Source organism: Cyclopterus lumpus, chromosome 4, assembly GCF_009769545.1.
Source record: "Cyclopterus lumpus isolate fCycLum1 chromosome 4, fCycLum1.pri, whole genome shotgun sequence".
NCBI lineage: Eukaryota > Metazoa > Chordata > Actinopteri > Perciformes > Cyclopteridae > Cyclopterus > Cyclopterus lumpus.
In genome coordinates, this window is record NC_046969.1 from 1,363,809 (window position 1) to 1,383,168 (window position 19,360).

Sequence of the window (19,360 nt, forward strand, 5' to 3'; positions counted from 1 at the left end):
CGACTGCAGTTTGTCAGCTGTGCAAACATCCCACTTCAATAATCAGAGCGATTTTCATACTCGAATGGGCTGCTTAAAGTCACGGCTCGCATCCTCTCACATTACCCATTGATCAGGGCAATCTAAGGATGACCCTTGTGGTCACGAGGCAGAGGGCGCCGCGTTCCCTCTTCGGGGGCGTGTTCCTTCCTCAGCCACGTCCACGGCTTTCTGCCTCGCTGCCTGGGTTGTACAAATCAAAACCTAGAAATTCAATGTTTATGAGTTTATTTATGTTCCTGAAACCTGTTTTGTACATTGTTTATGCCAGAACTGTTCCTTATACTCTATTAGAGTGTATGCACCTTAACTATTTCTATGAAAACGAAAGAGGCAGACGGAATGAAACTGGTAATGACAGCTGGTTAAGGCACATTTCATGTGGTGCATCCAGATGTTTGACGTCTCAGTGAGCAAAGGGACGAGACTGTAGAGGGCTCGACGCTAGCGGGTGTGCAGGACTGACCCAGGACCGACAGCTGCAGCTGCAAAGTGCAGCACCGCCAGCTGGAGCACTGCAGGGGGCCGATAGGCTGGATGGGCCCGACTGGTCAACTGTAATATGCTGCATTCTATTGGTACCACGATACATCTGCACCCGTCTGTGATTAAGCAGGTGGGAGGAGGGACGCTTGTGTGTTGTCTACGGCACCACCCACTTCGACAGGACTGGGCATCAGCAGCGTGATCACGCACTCGTTTCCTTGGCGATGCCAGCTCCAACAGTGGCCTAACTCAGAGAGTCCGTCATCTATACTCCTCCCTTATCCTCAGTCACATCGAGCCCTGCTGGGCTGGAAATAAAATGCCTCGGAGAATTAGGATTATAAAGTACTTGATATTATAGTTCGAGAGATAAGAAAATGACTTGTTTGGCCGTATCAGCACCAAAACAGAGGGCTCAGTCAAATTAAATCCCCTACTTATTCTGCCAGAATATGCTTGAAATCAACTTCCATAACCGAGTGAAAAAAGAAATCACTGCCCATTAAAATAACTTTTAAATTAAAGGACGTATTTAAAATGTGTATCACTTGAGGAAACACCGAAAAATTCTGGGACGTGATGCTTTTTCATTCTCAGTTCTCATTGTGAAATGAAAAACTTTGGATTTATGACTGTTGATCAGATCAACGGAGACAAATGAGCAGTCGCCTTGAGCTTTGGTCATATTATAGACAAAACCATAAATACAATTAAAGAAAGAGAACATAATCAATTAACTAATCAATGAAGAAAATAATAGTTTGTCCAGGCCTTAATTCAATGTAGGTAGTTGTGACAGTCACATTAAAGACCAGTCCGGCAACCAGTAGCCGGTAGGTGTTACAGTGGGTCTGCACCCAACATGATGAAGATGGAAATCACACCAAAGGACTGCGCTCAACCAGACGTTAATGTAGGCATCGTAACAATAGTTCACAAGAACACTATTTACGTTTAGTGCATTCTTAAGGGCAAGTGTGACCAATGTGTTGCAGCAGTGAGCACAACATTGCAGTGAGTATAGTGAAACATTCATCTTTTCACGCACCAATCAGTGCCCATGAGGCGCTCCTTTCAGCTAGGGGCGGGGCTTAGGTGTGAGGTGAGTAAAGGCCTAAATAGATCAGCGTAGATGCTGCGACAGCATCAGTTATAGAAATACCACGGTCAAGAAACTGAAATACCAGATAGAGGAGTTTAACTTATTATTGAAGTCTTTTTCTCTTGATGTGGTATTTGTTTGTGGAGAATCTGAACACTTGTTCCATCACTGCTGCTCCACCAGGACTTCCACAGCCCTCCATCTGGACTCTGTTAAGCCAACACACCCGAGTCACAGTGAGCACGCTGGCTATTTGCTCACAGCGCCGTGTTTGATAGCAGTTTGTGAGCACGCAGAATCGGATGAATTTGGAATTGACTTTCCAGCACCAGAGGGAATAGATCAGTCTATGATTATTCTCCATCAGTCAGCAGGCCGCGTGTGTAATACATGTAGGACACAACAATTACAGCTCGCTACATCTGTAACCACAGCAGAGAGCTGCAAATTCATAACTAGTCTATTTAACTCATTTTCCACGTGTCACAAAGCATCATGGGTACGTTATTTAAAATGAACCAAGACAGCAGATTGAAAGAGAAGAATGCGTTGCTGCAATAGATAAATACAGAGGATGAGGGCTCCCAAAGTTCAAACTGTTTGAGTTTACAATGATATGATACTGAGAAAAGCAGCACATTCTTACATTTCAAAAGCTGACACGATTAATCAATTATCAAAATGACTGAAAATGTATTTTTATTTCTGTTTTTGATTAAATCAATAATTTGACCAATTGTTGGAGCTCCACCGAGGATACAAATGTGTCTAAAAATAAGTTTAGATACTCGGTCTCTAGTATTTATTCCGACGTAATGTCAGGAGATAGTAAAAAATGTCCATCACACCAAGACGACGTCTTCAAGAAGTCTTGAACCCAAATGTGTTCAATTTTCCATCACAGAATACAATGAAAAAGAGCAAATCCTCACAACTGAGAAGCTGGAACCAATGGCCTTTTGATTAGTAAAGCAAATATGACTTCCACATCATTTCAGTTTGATGCTGTTAACTCAAGTAGTAACACATATTTAATAGATTATGTGGACGAATTGTTTGCAAACTAAACCGTTTTCGGAATGTAGTGAGAATAGTAAAGATCTTCATTGATTTATCCTGTGCTTTGTCCATTCTACATTCCTTTTGAATGACCAATGAATCAGATGCGCCTGTTGCTACACTAAATATCTGAGTGTCGGGCAGAGCTGACAGATGCAGTCACAGCCCGGTGGCCAGGCCTGACTGACAGCTCCACCACGGCTGACAAAAGCGCTCCTCTGGGGTCTGCGAGCCCTTTAGCATGTGCTGCCAGGCGTCCAGGACTCCTGCCTCCGTCTCTCGGCTGGGTGGCTGCTTGATGGGAGGCTGCTGCTTTAGAGGCAGCAAATCTGGCTCGCCTCGCTCACCTTCCCCGGCTGACTGAAGCCACTACCACGCTCGGTTTCATCTTTCTGATGGGCCCTCGCTCTCTAAATACACTTTGAAAAGGACTGAACTGGATGTGCTCCGATCTGAGAGCTCGACATGAAGACAAAACTAAAAAACGTGCAGTCGCTTGGTATGCAGGGGCCGGAAACGGCGACTTCGTAAATCTTCTTATCGGGGCAGACGTCTCCTTCAGACTCATAACATCTCTCCACCCTCACTGGGCAAATGTAGCCCCCCCCCTTTATGAGCAGCAGCATGCACACTCAAACTGAGCTAATGCATTTCAATTAATGCTCAAAGGTTAGGGAAAAAACTGCATTAACAGCACTCTGTCACTGAGCACACACACACACACACACACACACAGCGAAGAGAAGGTACACTTTTAGAAAACTAAGCTTTGATCTATGGCTCCAAAGCAGAGGTTGTGGCACTCATAACAGTCATAACTTATAACATCTGCCTCTTGGGACTACAGGTGAAAAATAGCCTCTTGGCTAACTCTGGCACATTTACAGAAATGTTTATATTAATGTGCACTGTCCCTTATGAAATAAACAAATAATAACAGAATCATTAATCCACTATAAGAAAAATAAATAAATGAATAATAAAAACAAGAAGGCGACGGAGTGAAGAAAAAGGTTTTGTAGACGAAGGGTTAAACGTCTTTGTTGTACATGCAAACAACTGGTTTTCATATTCCTCATGGCTGCTGCTCACAGGCTATTACAACAGAGTGGGGCAGAGACTGGCATTCAACCGCATATGGGGACATTATTAAATAAGCAGATGCTATCTGCCGGGCATCTGTCCGCCTCGCCCGGCCTGCCCACTTAAAAAGGGCGGATGCTCGGCGCCGACTTTGACGGCTGTCGGATTTCACGTCCGTTGATTTATTGACGTGCATTGGGAGTCACAGCGGCGGTCTTGGAGCGAGGCAGACTGCATTCAGGCAGGTAGTGGTGCTTCGGAGTGTGTCACGTTCACTCCCCTGCATTATAGGATATTCATCTCACTGCAGTCATAACACATTGCGTCAAAATCTGCACCCTCTAAATGGACCTGAACTTGTAGAGCGCTTTCATACACGGATGGGAGGGGCTAAGGTTCCACCTGCACATCCGCAGGCTAAGTGTCTTGCCCAAGGACACATCGACATGGACTAACGGAGCCGGGGATCGAACCGCCGATCCTCTGATTGAAGGACGACCCTGCTCATAGTCGCCCCACCTCTAACCCTCTAACCCCACGATGAGCCTTAATATTAACAGATTTAGTCACTCCTATTATTACTCTGTGTCTTATCTCTTTGGAGGATGATCGTGCTCAAACCTTTGGCACTACAGCTCAATCATTTGGGGAATAGCAACAGGAAAGCAAGTGCTCAGTAGATTCTGAGTTAAGAGGACAAGAAAGTCAAATTAGATGGAGCAGGAGGCAATCTACAGAGAGCGCTGCAGATGATTTAAAGGCACAGCCGGATCAGCACTGGGGCTTGAGAGAGTGAAGCCGTACCCAGAGGCTGCAGAACATTATTAACTCTACTGGCCTGACAGCAAGCTGCTGGACAACTCAGTACCTGATGGAAATGTCTTTTTCAATTCACAGCTGGTTTTTTTAATGAAGGCATCAAATTAGTGTCGGAGAAGGTGAGGTTCAGATTTTGGGTCACAAAAGTATTCACGTTATTTGTCCCCTCTTCTTCATGTTCAGCGCTCTCCTATACTGATGGTACTTATTTCACACAACGCACAGGCTCATAACACTGTGTTCCCTCATACACACAAACACACTCTCTAAACTATACGAGGAGGAGGGCAGAGGAGCTTGGGGAGATTTATTTCTAATTCATTTTTTATTACTATACAAGTAGATACTTACAAAGCAATAATACTGACGGTTTTATTTCCTGCGTGTCTACAGAAGCTGGCAAAGACGGCTGTAAGTGCCGCGGCTGCATGAGCACTATTCAGTTTTTTAGGATGACGGCTGAGATTAGAAAGAACAAGGTTGGAAACAGTGATCGCTTGAGGGCCCCGATGTTGTTCAGTTCAAAAGGTGTCTGCTTTAAGTAACACACACACACACACACACACTTCTGATAAATCTATTTCCTTAATTCTCATGCGTTTGATCTATCTAAAACTATGCTTCACTGTGAAAGGAAAGACGATCAACGGGGACAAACTGTATCATTAGGGACTAAATATTCCCTCTTACCTGATACGTGTTGTCAAAGCTGTCATACATGAACCTGGTGATCAGGGACGTCTTTCCAACTGCAAGAGAAGAGAAGGACAGAAGGCGTTAAAATGAGGAGACGCTCGATAAAAGGTTAATCGTGGGAGTGCTGGTTATGATTAGAGCCATGGCTGTCACTGCTGCCCAGGGAGCTCATTACTGTGTGTGTGTGTGTGTGTGTGTGTGTGTGTGTGTGTGTGTGTGTGTGTGTGTGTCATCGGGGTCCGAATGCGATTACAATGCTGCTGCCGCTACCGGCATTACGCGTGTTCCCCACAGCGTACGCTCCTCATTTAACAGTCGATGGGGGGCAGGTGCACTGATGCAAACTCAGTTTTACTGAACGACAGGAAACCTGCAGGTTTCGCTGACGTTTATCTGCAAGTCCCTGAAGGCAACCTTCTGATTGAGTCAGATAAAAGGACATCTGTCAGGATCTGTAGCGTTGTCGTGTTTCCTGTTTTATTTTGAAGTCCTTGTCTCTCGTGTCCTCTGTTTCTCTGCACTTCCTGTCCCTGTGATTGTCTGCCCTGTCCCTGATTGTTTCCTCCTGTGTCCAATCATCTGCACCAGCCCTCTGTATGTCCTGTTCGTGTCATTCCCCTTGGTCGGTTCGTCTTGTCTAGATCGTGGAAGATCTTGTGTGTGAGACTGTTTTGGAATCCTGTTTTGGAATCCTGTTAAGCAATAAAGTTGCTTTTCCATCGTTGACGGCGTTTGGGTCCAGTGTCCTGTAGCTGCGCACATAACACATCTGTAGCTCAATCCCCTTCTGACTCCACGAACACACTGTTTACTGTGAATGTTGTCCCCATGATCCAATCACACCTACACCCCGATGAAGGGCATCAAATAACACAAATGCCACACAAGAAGTACTTTTTCCAAATCGTGACTTTTATTGTTTTATTTAGTTGGGAGTATGTCATATTTTGGAGAAATCCTTTAAAGGCTACCATTTTGTCTGGATGTTCCACCACGATGGCGAAGGCCGGAGCCACCCTCTTGGAGCTTCACGGTCACCCTCTTGGAGCTTCACGGTCACCCTCTTGGAGCTTCACGGTCACCCTCTTGGAGCTTCACGGTCACCCTCTTGGAGCTTCACGGTCACCCTCTTGGAGCTTCACGGTCACCCTCTTGGAGCTTCACAGTCACCCTCTTGGAGCTTCACGGTCACCCTCTTGGAGCTTCACAGTCACCCTCTTGGAGCTTCACAGTCACCCTCTTGGAGCTTCACAGTCACCCTCTTGGAGCTTCACGGTCACCCTCTTGGAGCTTCACGGTCACCCTCTTGGAGCTTCACAGTCACCCTCTTGGAGCTTCACGGTCACCCTCTTGGAGCTTCACGGTCACCCTCTTGGAGCTTCACGGTCACCCTCTTGGAGCTTCACGGTCACCCTCTTGGAGCTTCACAGTCACCCTCTTGGAGCTTCACGGTCACCCTCTTGGAGCTTCACAGTCACCCTCTTGGAGCTTCACAGTCACCCTCTTGGAGCTTCACAGTCACCCTCTTGGAGCTTCACGGTCACCCTCTTGGAGCTTCACGGTCACCCTCTTGGAGCTTCACAGTCACCCTCTTGGAGCTTCACGGTCACCCTCTTGGAGCTTCACAGTCACCCTCTTGGAGCTTCACAGCGGCTCTTTAGAAACCTCTGGGTCACGTCTTGGAGACTGTGTCCATAGTTCATAGTCTATGGTTACTCCGTTTTACAGGAGGTTGAGGCCCAGAAACACCCTGAATACAGCAAATTAAGAATTCCACATACATCTAGTGGGTCATAAGGGATGAATGAGAGGGATTTTAATATTTTTTTTAAACTAAAATCTTGCACATTTGTGCAATTAGTGATACAAATCGACTATCTGTTGCAAACACCGCAGGTTTTGCGCACTGTTGAGCTCCAACATTATTGTTTCTCCTGATCAATGTCTTTACATTGCAGGTTATAACATTCAGTAATCCTGGACAATCAGACTGAACCAATCAGAGATATATTCTAACATTAATTTGAGACACATTGGCAATATCATCAATAACAAAGTGAAGCTATAGGGGGCGATTCATTGGTTCCTTAATGCCTGTCTTTGGACGAACTGGTGTCACAGTGGATACACAAGAAGGAAGCCCACCACAGGTACTATAACGGTGTTCCTCAATGTACACAACTCAGACCTGATGCTCTGTGGGAAAAAAGTAATACTTAAAGTGCCAAGAATCATTATGGAGGTGTGTTAAGGTATGTGACTGACAAATGACTGGAAAACAGCCACCAAATTTCATATTAATTCAATAAATAATTAATCATCTTAGGGGCAAACGGCATGATATACCAGAATGAATCACTTCTAGAAAACGAAGGCGGGTGAGACTTGGTTGACTCGTTGATAGATGGTGTCAGATGGTTTTCAGATTTGGTATCCTCAGTGGTTTTGTTAATGAGGAGGACCGGAGCAGAGAAAACGGGCAAGGCAGCAGGAATCAATCGCCATCCTCTTCTTTTACCCATTTAGCAGCAGTGCAGGTGGCTGGCTGGGAGCCGGGATCTTAAACCCCGATAACTCCAGTGCAACATATGCCGAGTGCTACAGGTGAGTCTAAGCCTTCTGTAACACTGGCTACCGTACAGTCCACGGACATTTCATCCTATCGACTCATGTACCCCTCCCCCACCCCCCCAGTGCAAAGTGAAGCATCTGTTCGTGCAGTTTCCAGTTATTCCTGTTATTAAATATTTTCAAATTTACTATTCATTATTCATGTGAGAGAAATGCACTGTGACCGAGTCCCTCAGAAATGTAGAAGCGCGGGCGCACTCGGTAAATGTAATCCATCTTTAATTCACAGTTCATCAAGCTACAATTGTTTACAGGAAGAGTTTTAATCAGGCAGACTAATTACAAGTGTCTGCGCCCTCCCTTGGTTTCCATATCTGCGAGGCAGGATTTGATGCGCAGCCACTGATTATGCTAATGATCCCATGCTAATTAATCAATACATCATCTGGCTGACTTAGCTCCAGAGATGTCCTACTTTAGGCAGATACCAGCTAATTTATCAAGTTCTACTCACTCAGTCACGGTCTATTTGGACTTAAACCTCCATCGCGACTCGTCTAGTGAAGAGCAATTTAGTGTGCATGGGGCTGCAGTAAAAGTGGTACTCTGAATAGTCTGGAGGAGGGTGTCTTTGTTTCAACACCACCATACAAGAGCCAACGTGTAAGGAATGTTTCTCTCTGATGTAAGTGGCTAACATTACCATGCGGGCTGACTAGTCACGTGTAGTGAGCTAGCGATACTCCTAAGGGTTAGCATATCGTTAGCGCACTACATTATTATGTGGGGTTACAGGTTACCTGAGATAAATGAGTGACATAACCACTTGTGTCTTTCTAAACCCGTGTGTTGTCCACATAACTTATCTTAGTGTCTGTAGTGTACGTCTGAACAGTGAAATAACAGCCTGATATTAGTTCTGGAGTAGTTGGAGTTCCTCATTGGCCATTGCTCTCTTAGTTGTGTATAAAGTGTATAAACCCCCTGATTTCGATGTGTTTCTGTATATGGTCATCCAACAGCCTCTGTTTGACATGTTTGTGGGTTATTGCAGGAGGCAGTTTATTCCACTCTGTAGCACCAGCATAGATAAAAGAAACTTTCAACCCATCATGTTACCCTTAAATGCATATTTAAGGCCTTTTTTTTATTGCAGGTCAGATTTACACAAAATTAAACCGTCTGTAAATTGTACTTTTTTTTTTTACACGTAATCAGCGATGAAGACCATCAATGGCTGCAGCCCTACAATAATGACTTCCCAGTATGTTGCACAATTGTTCACCCTGAATGTTCGTCACAGCCGTGGTCAGGACAGAATACGGAGTCTGATCCAACGTCCTTGTCGCTGACTCCCACTGGGCGACATGACAGCACCTCTGTGCCTCTCAGTCCCTGCTGACAGCTCCACCTCAGATACGAAATAAGTCAAGTAGTAGTAGTATTTGGGACTGTGCGCTTTAAACTAAATCTAAACGGACCAACCAAAACACCAAAAAAAAGGGTCACGAGCACACTTTGATTTCTCTTGGATGTATAAAACAAGTGTGACGACGCACACTAAATTACACAACCGAGATGTTACGCCGAAGCGCTACAGGGAAACATTAACATGCCCCTCAATGTCCCGATCCAACCTGAATAGATATCCAACCTATTCTCCTGATCTTAAAAGGCTGAACTGAGTGTGGCATTCTGTTTGTCAGTATCTCCATAACTCCAGGTCTGTTTGTGTGAATTTAATTACTGGTGCGGAAGCAGGAAGCTTAGTAACGCTCGTGGCTGCAATAACTTAGGGAATTTTGTGTTGGGCTAAAAAAGAAGTGACTAACAAGGCAGATTTTTGATTACATTTTGGAATTAGCTCTGCATTTCTGAACATTTCCTCCCTCCGTAAGCTTTTCATCCGCTTTGCCGTTAACACTTAGCACTATTTTAGAGATTATGATGTGATTCAAATGATTAGCAGCTTTAGTCAGACATAAAGTAAAATGGGAGGCAGCGGCAGAGATAACATGGCAACCAGCCATTCAGGTCGGACCAGTGGTGTGTTCCCACAGGGCATTACTGAGGAAGACCAGAGAGAACTACAGGAGCTCTAATGAACACTGACAAATGCCATCTTTTTAGTTTACACAAACAATGTCCTGTAATCACAAATATCAATACGGTGGACAGCAAAGGTCGACTGTTTTGATATTAAACTACATAATAGTATGCATTCCCCTTGGTGCAAGAGGACCAATGCAACATTTATTGATGGCACCCATTGTACGTTTTCCAGGCCGTCGGTGCAAATGTCTCATCTTGACATTTAGGCTATTCAATATAGCTTTTTCTTCGGTGTCTGGCACCTATTGATAACTGTCACGCTCCTCGTGCAAATGGCCAGCCTAATGAGAGGAGGACGCTGTCCCCCGTTCACAACATGTCCTCCGTCGATAGAGGACCCAATTCCCCCGAACCGCGCCCACGTGGCTCTCCCCAGCCGAGCTGACCGGCGCCTGTTAATAAAGACTCAGTGGGCACGCCTTAAGACGTCTCCATCAAGTCCTGATCTGCTACTGGACTCAAAGGGGGACCTCAAAATGAATCGTGTTACCTTAACCAGTGACTGTTTGCTGCATGATTTGCTGTGACTTCTTGGTAGCGTCCAGAATAAGCGCCTTGACCTTTCAAACACACAATCCCTTTTCAATCTAATTAGCTTTTGCCGCAAGCCTACATTAAAGTGTCTTAGAACAGCATATGGCTTTACTCCAATGGCTGTGGTCCTTTCATATGAGGCGGTCCTCTCTTCCGTTATGCAGCTGCAGTAGGGGTTAGACGGGAAGCATTCAGGAGGTTACATAAGGCCTTTAAATCTTTAACATCCTGGTGCGCCGTTCTATGTGAACTCGACGACACCAGTTTCTTTTTAGACGCGGTCCACACGCTGGCATAGAAACCTTCTGATGGGACTGTTTGTGCATTGGAAATGATGTTGTTGACTGACGGGTCAGAGAACATCTTCAACATGCCTCCAGCTATTTTCTGCAGAACAGATTGTATCGTATTGAGACAAGATTTAAAAAGGAACGGTTAAAATCAACGTAACACAGGCAGATGTCCTGACGTTGATTCTGGATTCACAATGCAACTGCAGGCCTGGGTTTGTCACAATAGCTGATATATTCTCCCAGAGATAATTGCGATAAACTATATCAGTCATTTTAAGACCATTGCATGCCACTGATATGATAACATTAAAAACATTATAATGCTAGCACACCCTTTCAAAGCAGTCGACAGGAACACCCACAGCTTTAATTGGCTCATGTGGAACAAGACCACCATAATGTGCTTCTTCTCTATTCATAAAATGTAAAAAATATCCTAAATGAAAACATAAACAAAAAAACAATCAAAACACTAAATAAAATTGACTCTCAGGCTGTGTAAATAAAAATGTGCAATGTCTGCGCAATGTTCAAAACTAATGGGGTTTATTCTTATGAATATGGCTGCAGTGTTGGTGGCATCATGTAAAACAAAACATGTATTCAAACACCACAGGCCCAGAATAAGGCACAGTCAGCAAAAATTATTACGCAATAATAATTATGACACACCTGTAAAATGCCCTCATCTTTTCATCATCCTTTAGAGCACAGGCCAGCCCTGACTTCTCTCTCTCTTCCATCAGCCAGTAATCCACCCCTTTTTTTTTTTTGTACATTGTGTTTATTAATTGACCTATATTGTTTTTTGCCATTTTCTCATGTGTTTGTCATGCTGTAATGTATATGTGTTGTCTGGACTGTGCTACTGCCTCTTGGCCAGGTCATCATTGTAAATGAGAATTGGTTCTCAATTGATTTTACCTGGTTAAATAAAGTCTAAAAAATAAAAACAGGTTGTCAAATATCTTAAGTGTCTTAAAGCCTAAAGGCCTGGATCCACAACAATCTATAAATTCCACTGGAATAACTGATCAGAGGATACGCTCACAGAGGCAAGATTAATCTGTGCAAATGTTCTGAGTAGTGTTCGACTTTGTTGAATTTTGACACGCAAGCCTGACATCTGAGGGGACCGAGGCCAATTTTGCTTATTGACTAGTTAGGTCGAAGAGCTTCATCTTCTGTTTGATTTCTCACTGAACTATATAAATACAATTCACTGACTTTACTTTACTGTTTATTGAAAACGGTTCATATTTATTTAGACCCTTCATGCGCATATCTCTACATACACAGTGCAGGAATTCAACATGTAACCCATCACACCATACCAGTCGCTCTGCAGAGGGCTTAATAGATAGTAACACAGCAAGGTGGGTTCCCAATTACAGCCTTGGTTTTAATGAAGTCTCTAGTTGTCGTGGCGCTTCAAAGGCTTTGTGGAGTGAGTGAGCAACATGAGGGCCAATTAACGGAGAAGACCGAGCACCTGCTGCTGCACAACCTGCACTTCCGACAGCTGGGCTCTGCTGAGCAGCCAGCAGACGCCTCATCAAGGCCTCTCTTAAGAGCTCAAAATGAGATTTTACGGCACGTTAAAGGTCCAACACAGCTGGGCTCACATTAGGCTCCGCCATTTGTGAGCTATGCAACCATAAAGCCAGTTAGTTAAGGATTCTGCCACCTCTGCACCCGAATAATCAGTGGCTTAAACACAAGAGCTGGAGATAATTGTAAAGAATGGGTGTGACTGAAAAACATAAACACGCTCTTAATGACAAGACCTCCGTCTTTTACGGCATTATCCACACACACACACACACACACACACACACACACACACACACACACACACACACACACACACACACACACACACACACACACACACACACACACACACACACACACACACACACACACACACACACACACACACACACACACACACACACACACACACACACACACACACACACACACACACAGTCATTTGGCGGCAGGCATCACGGAATACCCTTGAGGACTTGGCAGCCAATCAGAGCATGGCAGTGCTTTCTGCATGGGCCAAGACTCCCACTCAGAGAGATGGATAAAAATAAAGCGGTACGCGTCGCACCTTGACTTCGCACGACATCGGGATGAGCGCCGGGCACGCTGGAGAGAGGCAGATATCTAATATTTATCAATGAGTGACGGAACAGAGCAAAAGAAGAAGTTATTTATGATGGTCCCCGCAGAGGAGAGGAGAGCACAAAGACCTGGAGAAGATACAGAACTATGGGAGAGATATTATGGACTCTTACATCTGTGTACTTGTTTATTCATAGTCACAGCAGCTGGCATGCAGAACCCAACAGGACAAAGCCAAACAGCAGATGGCCTCCAAATTAATTTCCTTCAGTCCAACTTAACGAATTAACAAACCAAAAACTGCCAAAGAAATCCTTCTGCAATGAAACGTTCTAGTTTCAATGTTAATTTGATACATACCTGACAATCACAACTGTACAAGGATGTTGAAACACTAAGAAAAAACTAAACTAACTGCCCGCATCGGAGTTTCTATTGGTTGCCATCCATTTGAAGGCCGGGTTCCCCCACAGACAGAATGAGTATTGTCTCGTTGTTAACTTCACCCAAAGGCATTGGAGACGTTGATATGGCAACAAAAGGTCTACACAATGTTGGGTCACACGATGTCCCTCAAACAAGTCAAAGAATCAAGTTCTTGCCTATTTCATGGAGGCAAACCCCCAACTGAGCGACATGAGCTCTCTGGAAGTAAACATGGACGTAACGATGCCTCCACTTTTACTTTGTTCGAATGGGGAAATGAGGTTGGCCAGGTTTAGTTAAGCCTAGCTCTCTCCTGAGTTAACCTTCTTCTAAAACCATGCTACCTACACTGAAATGTCATATCATATGTAGCTATGTTGCAGTATAACCACAGTTTCAAATGGGTTTCAGCATATTTTATGTCAAATTAGTAAAACACATGGGTGTTTTCACTTCCGTCTAATTAGGCGTGTGCAGACCGTGCTTGCTTCTCGTTAACAGAGAACGTTTGGCAACGCCACATCCCGCATAGCTCCGCCCACCCCCATTTCATCAGGGCTAATCAGACAGAGTTTCAAAGGAGATAGAACCATCTTTATCAAATTGAACATGAAACTGGTCTGTATGTCCAAGCCAGTTGTAGCCTAGACACCAGCCTCCACTTCAAGTCACCAAAGTAATATTTACTCGGATATAGCAAACCCCCCATTTACCAATACCTCTGAATAATGGATGAACATGCTCTCGAACTCGGCTGAGACTCCCGTGCACACATCCTGTAGAGCACTCAGAAAGCCATTTCAGCCCTGATGCCGTCTAATGAGGCATTTGATGTTACTAAAAGCAATAACACACACACACACACACACACAGTAAGAACACAATGACATATCCACCAAGGTGTGACACCAGTTCTGAAATCTATGACTCTCTGGTGTTTACGATTGCCTTGGGAAAGGAGGTAGAAGACATCCGTCTACGGTTTGAGGCCAGAGGGCTTGAGACAGACCGACTTGACGTTTTAATGTTTAAATTAGATTCCGTTGTCGCGGGCAGCGAAAGAGGACACGGCTTTCATTTGCAGTCTTCCATAAGTCTTCTGCACGTCGCCCTACTTACGATGCGTTTCCTTGTTGAATACAATAGTGGGGTTAATTAAGAAAGCTCAGTCATAAAACTGACTGCGTGTATGGAGGAGGGCCTTTGGGTAAATGTCATTACAGAAATGACATGCAGGTGTTCAACGTGTATTACTTCTTATACAATCAAGATGATTATAATGCCATCTAAGACCGTATTGAAACACCCTCTGTTTTCCTTATCAGTCTTGTAAACGGTGAGAGAGAAGACGTGTCAATCTGCAGAGGGCTACACTTATTATGTTTACCTACCGATTCATGACCTACTCATCTTCATTGCTTTTTGGTCTCTCTATTCAGATGCTCCATTATCACCGGAGACCCAAACCTCTTAGACATTGATACAATAACAACACCAAATGACCTTCAGTCATTTGAATGAAAAGCTGTAGAATTCTCCAGTACTGGACCAGACATCATACTTTCAGCTCAGACTCTTTCCATATTCCCCTCGGGGGATCTCTGAATAATGCATAAATCGAATTGGTGCACAAATAATTAAGTCCATACTGCTAATTGAACGCTGATAAATGCAACAACATGCTCAACACAAGTATATTCTCAAAACAATATTCTTTCCAGCAAGCTGCATGTATGGGGCATGAATCCATAATTGCAGAGCTGCTTGAGCCCAATATGCAGCAAGACAGTAAGAGGAACAAGAAAGTTTCCCAGAGACTTTTTTCTTAAAAAGAGGGACAAGTAATTTCAGTGAAATAAGATAACCCCGTAGGTTTTTTTTGCCGAGATCAGAAAACCTCCTTCCAATGTCACATGCAGGCTCATGAGAACCCCCCCCCCCCCTCCTTAATCTGATCATCTCCACCTACAGCTTGAGAACCACCTGAAAAATACATTTCTTGCAAGCCAATCAGAGCAGGATGGGCTTTTTCAAGAGGGGGGCTTAAAGTGACTAAAACAGATCGTTTTTTTAACATTTAAAGCGTGTAGAAACCCCAAAATACATATGAGAACCTGTAAATGGGAATAAGATGTCCTTTAAACATTGTTGACCCTAAGTTTAAGAAGTCTGAGAATAATCCTCAAAAAAATATATATATAGTAGAGACAACTAAATTAGATTTCCAGGGTGGTATAGGATGAACAATTCAAACCAAAAGCACCCTCTGATATGCGGAGTGGGAGTAAAGTGACTAGTCCTGATTACCGAATGTCCCGACACAAAGCTCTCTCCTTACTGCTAAGGTTGCTGGTATTTTGTTCAGTGACAAACTGTGTAGAGCAGACTGTGATAAATGAAACCAACTGTAACAATCTAAACTAAGCTCTAAATTAACTACAATGTAATTATCCAGGTGTCCATAAGGCAAGTTCCTTTGCTGTTAATGGAACAACAAGAGGGAGCGCAGGGATATGTTGGGCTAATATTGACCAAAGTTCAGTTGTGGTAACAATGAGGTTTAGTTGTTATTCTTTGGAGTGATTGTGATGAGGTCTTTAACCCTCTGAGCCATCTAATCACTGTGGTACTGGAATCATTTCTGCTTAATTGATTTGTAAATCAAGCTCGTTTGAACCGGTGTTGACTTTGCCAGTTAATGGTAAGAATGAGTCCAAGTGTCGAATGGTAAGGCCTTTAATCTTCTAGTAGAAGTACAAAACAACAAGGCCATTGACTGACGTTCATTACACCAAGACCATTTTAAAACACTAGGAGGCTGAAAGATATTTAAAGAAAGACTGCAACAGAAGCTTTAGGCCTCATGGCGAATAGAAACACAGCAACATGGGCATGCCAATGGAGTCTTGGAGCATGTTGTCTTGACCCTGGCAAATAGCCAGAGACGAATATTCTTTCTTCCGAGTGCATTGTGAAATCAGTAAGTGAGCCTGGCATTGCTTCCATGCAACACATATTTTCAGCTAATTCTAAATTTAAAAAAAACTACTTTAAGAAATGTAAGAGCCCTTGGTCAAACCGGATCTGGCTTCTTGAATAAAACATGACTCGGCACTACATTAAAAGGCATCAGTGCTCCACATGTGAACAAAAGAGGCTAGAGAACTGAGCTGGACCCGCTACCCTCACTCAACTTGTCATTCAAAAATTCTGAAAACAAATAAATGTTCTTAAAAGGAGTGTTTACACAAGAGTACATCATTGCTTGATCTAGTTCTGCAGAAAATGTCCATCATGACTGCACATTGGCGTGGAACCAGTGGCCTATAACACAATATAGTCACGAAGGGCCCGCGTAGAAATGCTGACTCAAGGCTGAGCTCACGCTATGAAATTCTAGCTTGTTTACCTTTAGATCTTTATTCCAGGGTAGGAACAAAACAAGCATTGTAGCTATTGTGCTTGGGATCAAGGCTTATTATGCTCCACGGCTAAACTATCCCACAGCTTCAGGAATGTGTGGGTCAAAGTACCTTGTCTGAGCAGTCATCGGCTTCTGAAGAACCGTTCAGGAACCAGGAGGAACTAGTGAAAAAGATCAAAACAGGCCCTAGAGATGCCTTACTGTCCATCGGAGGATGCTGACAGGATACGCAGCATAAAAGGGGAAAGACAGAAATACATACCAACAACTAATGTAAGGCTGCCTGAATACACTGACATTATAAGTGGTCCTACATTGCTGCAGCAGTCTGCCAGTGATTCATCTCTTTGTCCACCGAGTTAGATAAAACACTCCCTCCTATGTTAAATGGTCTGATGAATGTTCCGCGTCCCTCCAGTCCATAAATCCACACGGGACCTTCTGCGTGGTGCTCCCGCTGGCATCTCAATGGAGACAATATATTCTTACAGACACATCTACGGCACTGAACAGTGCAGATTCAAAACATTAACCAATATCTTTTTCTTTTTTTTAAATGGCAGAGCTCATTAATAAATAAAAGCACACTGAAGGCTGCAGCAGGCTGCACTCGGGCAAGAGCAGCCCCGTGATGGAGGGCTGAGAAAAGGGTAAACACTGACGGAGACCTGCTGAACTCAGTGAAGTGTCACATCCCATGCTGGGTAAATGACAGCCTTCCTGCACAGCGGGGACTTTATTCACAGAGCCTGGGATAATGTTTAAATGGTGTTCTCCGTCCCTCTCCTTCGACAGCTCACATTAAGCAAGGGAGCCCAATCCATTTCCAAGACACACACTTTAGAGGGAATAGTCTGCAAATAGTCTCTCCAGCTGAATGATGCCGGGTACTTTAAAAGTTCCTGAATCGGTTCCTGAAGTTCTTTCTGCGACGTTTATCCTCAGAAAGCAGGGTACGTTTTTGAGAACCGTGTCATCAGATATTGCTTCCACAATTCTTTCGGTGGAATCACGGGCAGGCGCGCGAAACGGATTCAGACGGCGTCCCTCCATCACTTCACAGGCAGCAGACCGATTAGCAATCCTGTTTTATTCTGGGCAGTGTGTATAAGTGAGGCTATGCTCTCCCGTGGGCCTGGAGGGAACACGCCCACTCAGCTGTGCAGCATACAGTATGTACAACGCTACGTCGCTCTGATCCGTATTCCTTGGCTGCAGACCAGCTCCCGCAGGACTGAAAGCACCTCTTAATAAGTCGGAAAATGTTTCCGTTTATTACTTCTTTTTTTTTTAAAACCACAGTCCTCAATATTACTTTTAGGCCTCTCAATTGTGTGCAATATATGCAGTGTGAAATGTGTGGCAGCAGGAACATGGCTCTGTTCTCTGTGCTGGTCCTAAATTAAGTGCTACAGTATATGGATTTTTGTGGAGGTAGAAACAAGATGAATATTTACCACCAAAGATAGCTGCTTGTGAGGCTGCACTCAGGCGCAGTGGTGCTTCGAGCTCAATAACAATGCTAACATGCTCACAATAACAATGCTAACATGCTCACAATAACAATGCTAACATGCTCACAATAACAACAATAACAATGCTAACATGCTCACAATAACAATGCTAACATGCGCTCACAATAACAATGCTAACATGCTCACAATAACAACAATAACAATGCTAACATTCTCACAATAACAATGCTAACATGCGCTCACAATAACAATGCTAACATACGCTCACAATAACAATGCTAATATGCGCTCACAATAACAATGCTAACATACGCTCACAATAACAATGCTAACATGCTCACAATAACAATGCTAACATGCCGATGTTACGCGTTTTACTTTCTGACTGACAGATTAAATGTTACCTGTAGACAATGATGTTACCTGTAGACAATGATGCCGCTGCTGACATTTTAACATTCAACTTTGTATTTTCCTGACACAAACAAGAGCATAGTTTGCGCAAGGGATGTTAACAATTAAGAAAAATAAAACCCCAGAAGTGAGGTTTTTAACTGTTCCACCGTAGCAGTCAGTCCACCTGAAGTGCTACTGAGCTGTTGCTAACTTCGGGCTGACGTCATTCACTTCAGTGAGCCAGCTACAGGAAAGGTCAGGGGATCACTTAAGTCATGATTACTCCAACCAGGACTCTAACTTCATGGACAGAATCTTATGGCAATCTGCCCAAAGACTGTTGAGTTATTTCAGTCTGGACCAAGGTGGTGGAGCGACTGACACCACACAGCTGGCCATGAAAACACACAGGTAGTGTCAGGAGGTTTATACCGTTTAGTATATGAAAATGCCCAGTGGGCCGGCCTCAGAAAGGAACACTCATGCTCCAAGACATGTTCTCGCACCAACGTTGCTGGGATTGATGCCCTTTGATCGATTACATCCATTAGTGGACAGCTGAGCCGATCAATAGCAGATCAAAGCTGTCAGGTTGCCATTTCCCTCAATCCATCAGAGAAGAAGAACAACACTTGCCGGGAAGACGCGAGAGGATGTGAAATGAAAGAGATGACCAGCTATCTTTAGATGCTACTAGATTTCCACATGT

At 44.0% G+C, this 19,360-nt stretch overlaps 1 protein-coding gene across 1 annotated transcript in view; it reads right to left on the minus strand.

Moving 5' to 3' along the window:
- rab6ba (RAB6B, member RAS oncogene family a) overlaps positions 1-19,360 on the minus strand; it is a 41,341-nt gene that overhangs the window by 17,338 nt on the left and 4,643 nt on the right. The window contains exon 2 of the mRNA XM_034531025.1: positions 5,279-5,337. Within this exon, the coding sequence (XP_034386916.1) occupies positions 5,279-5,337 (59 nt within the window). The remainder of the gene's footprint in view (positions 1-5,278; positions 5,338-19,360) is intronic.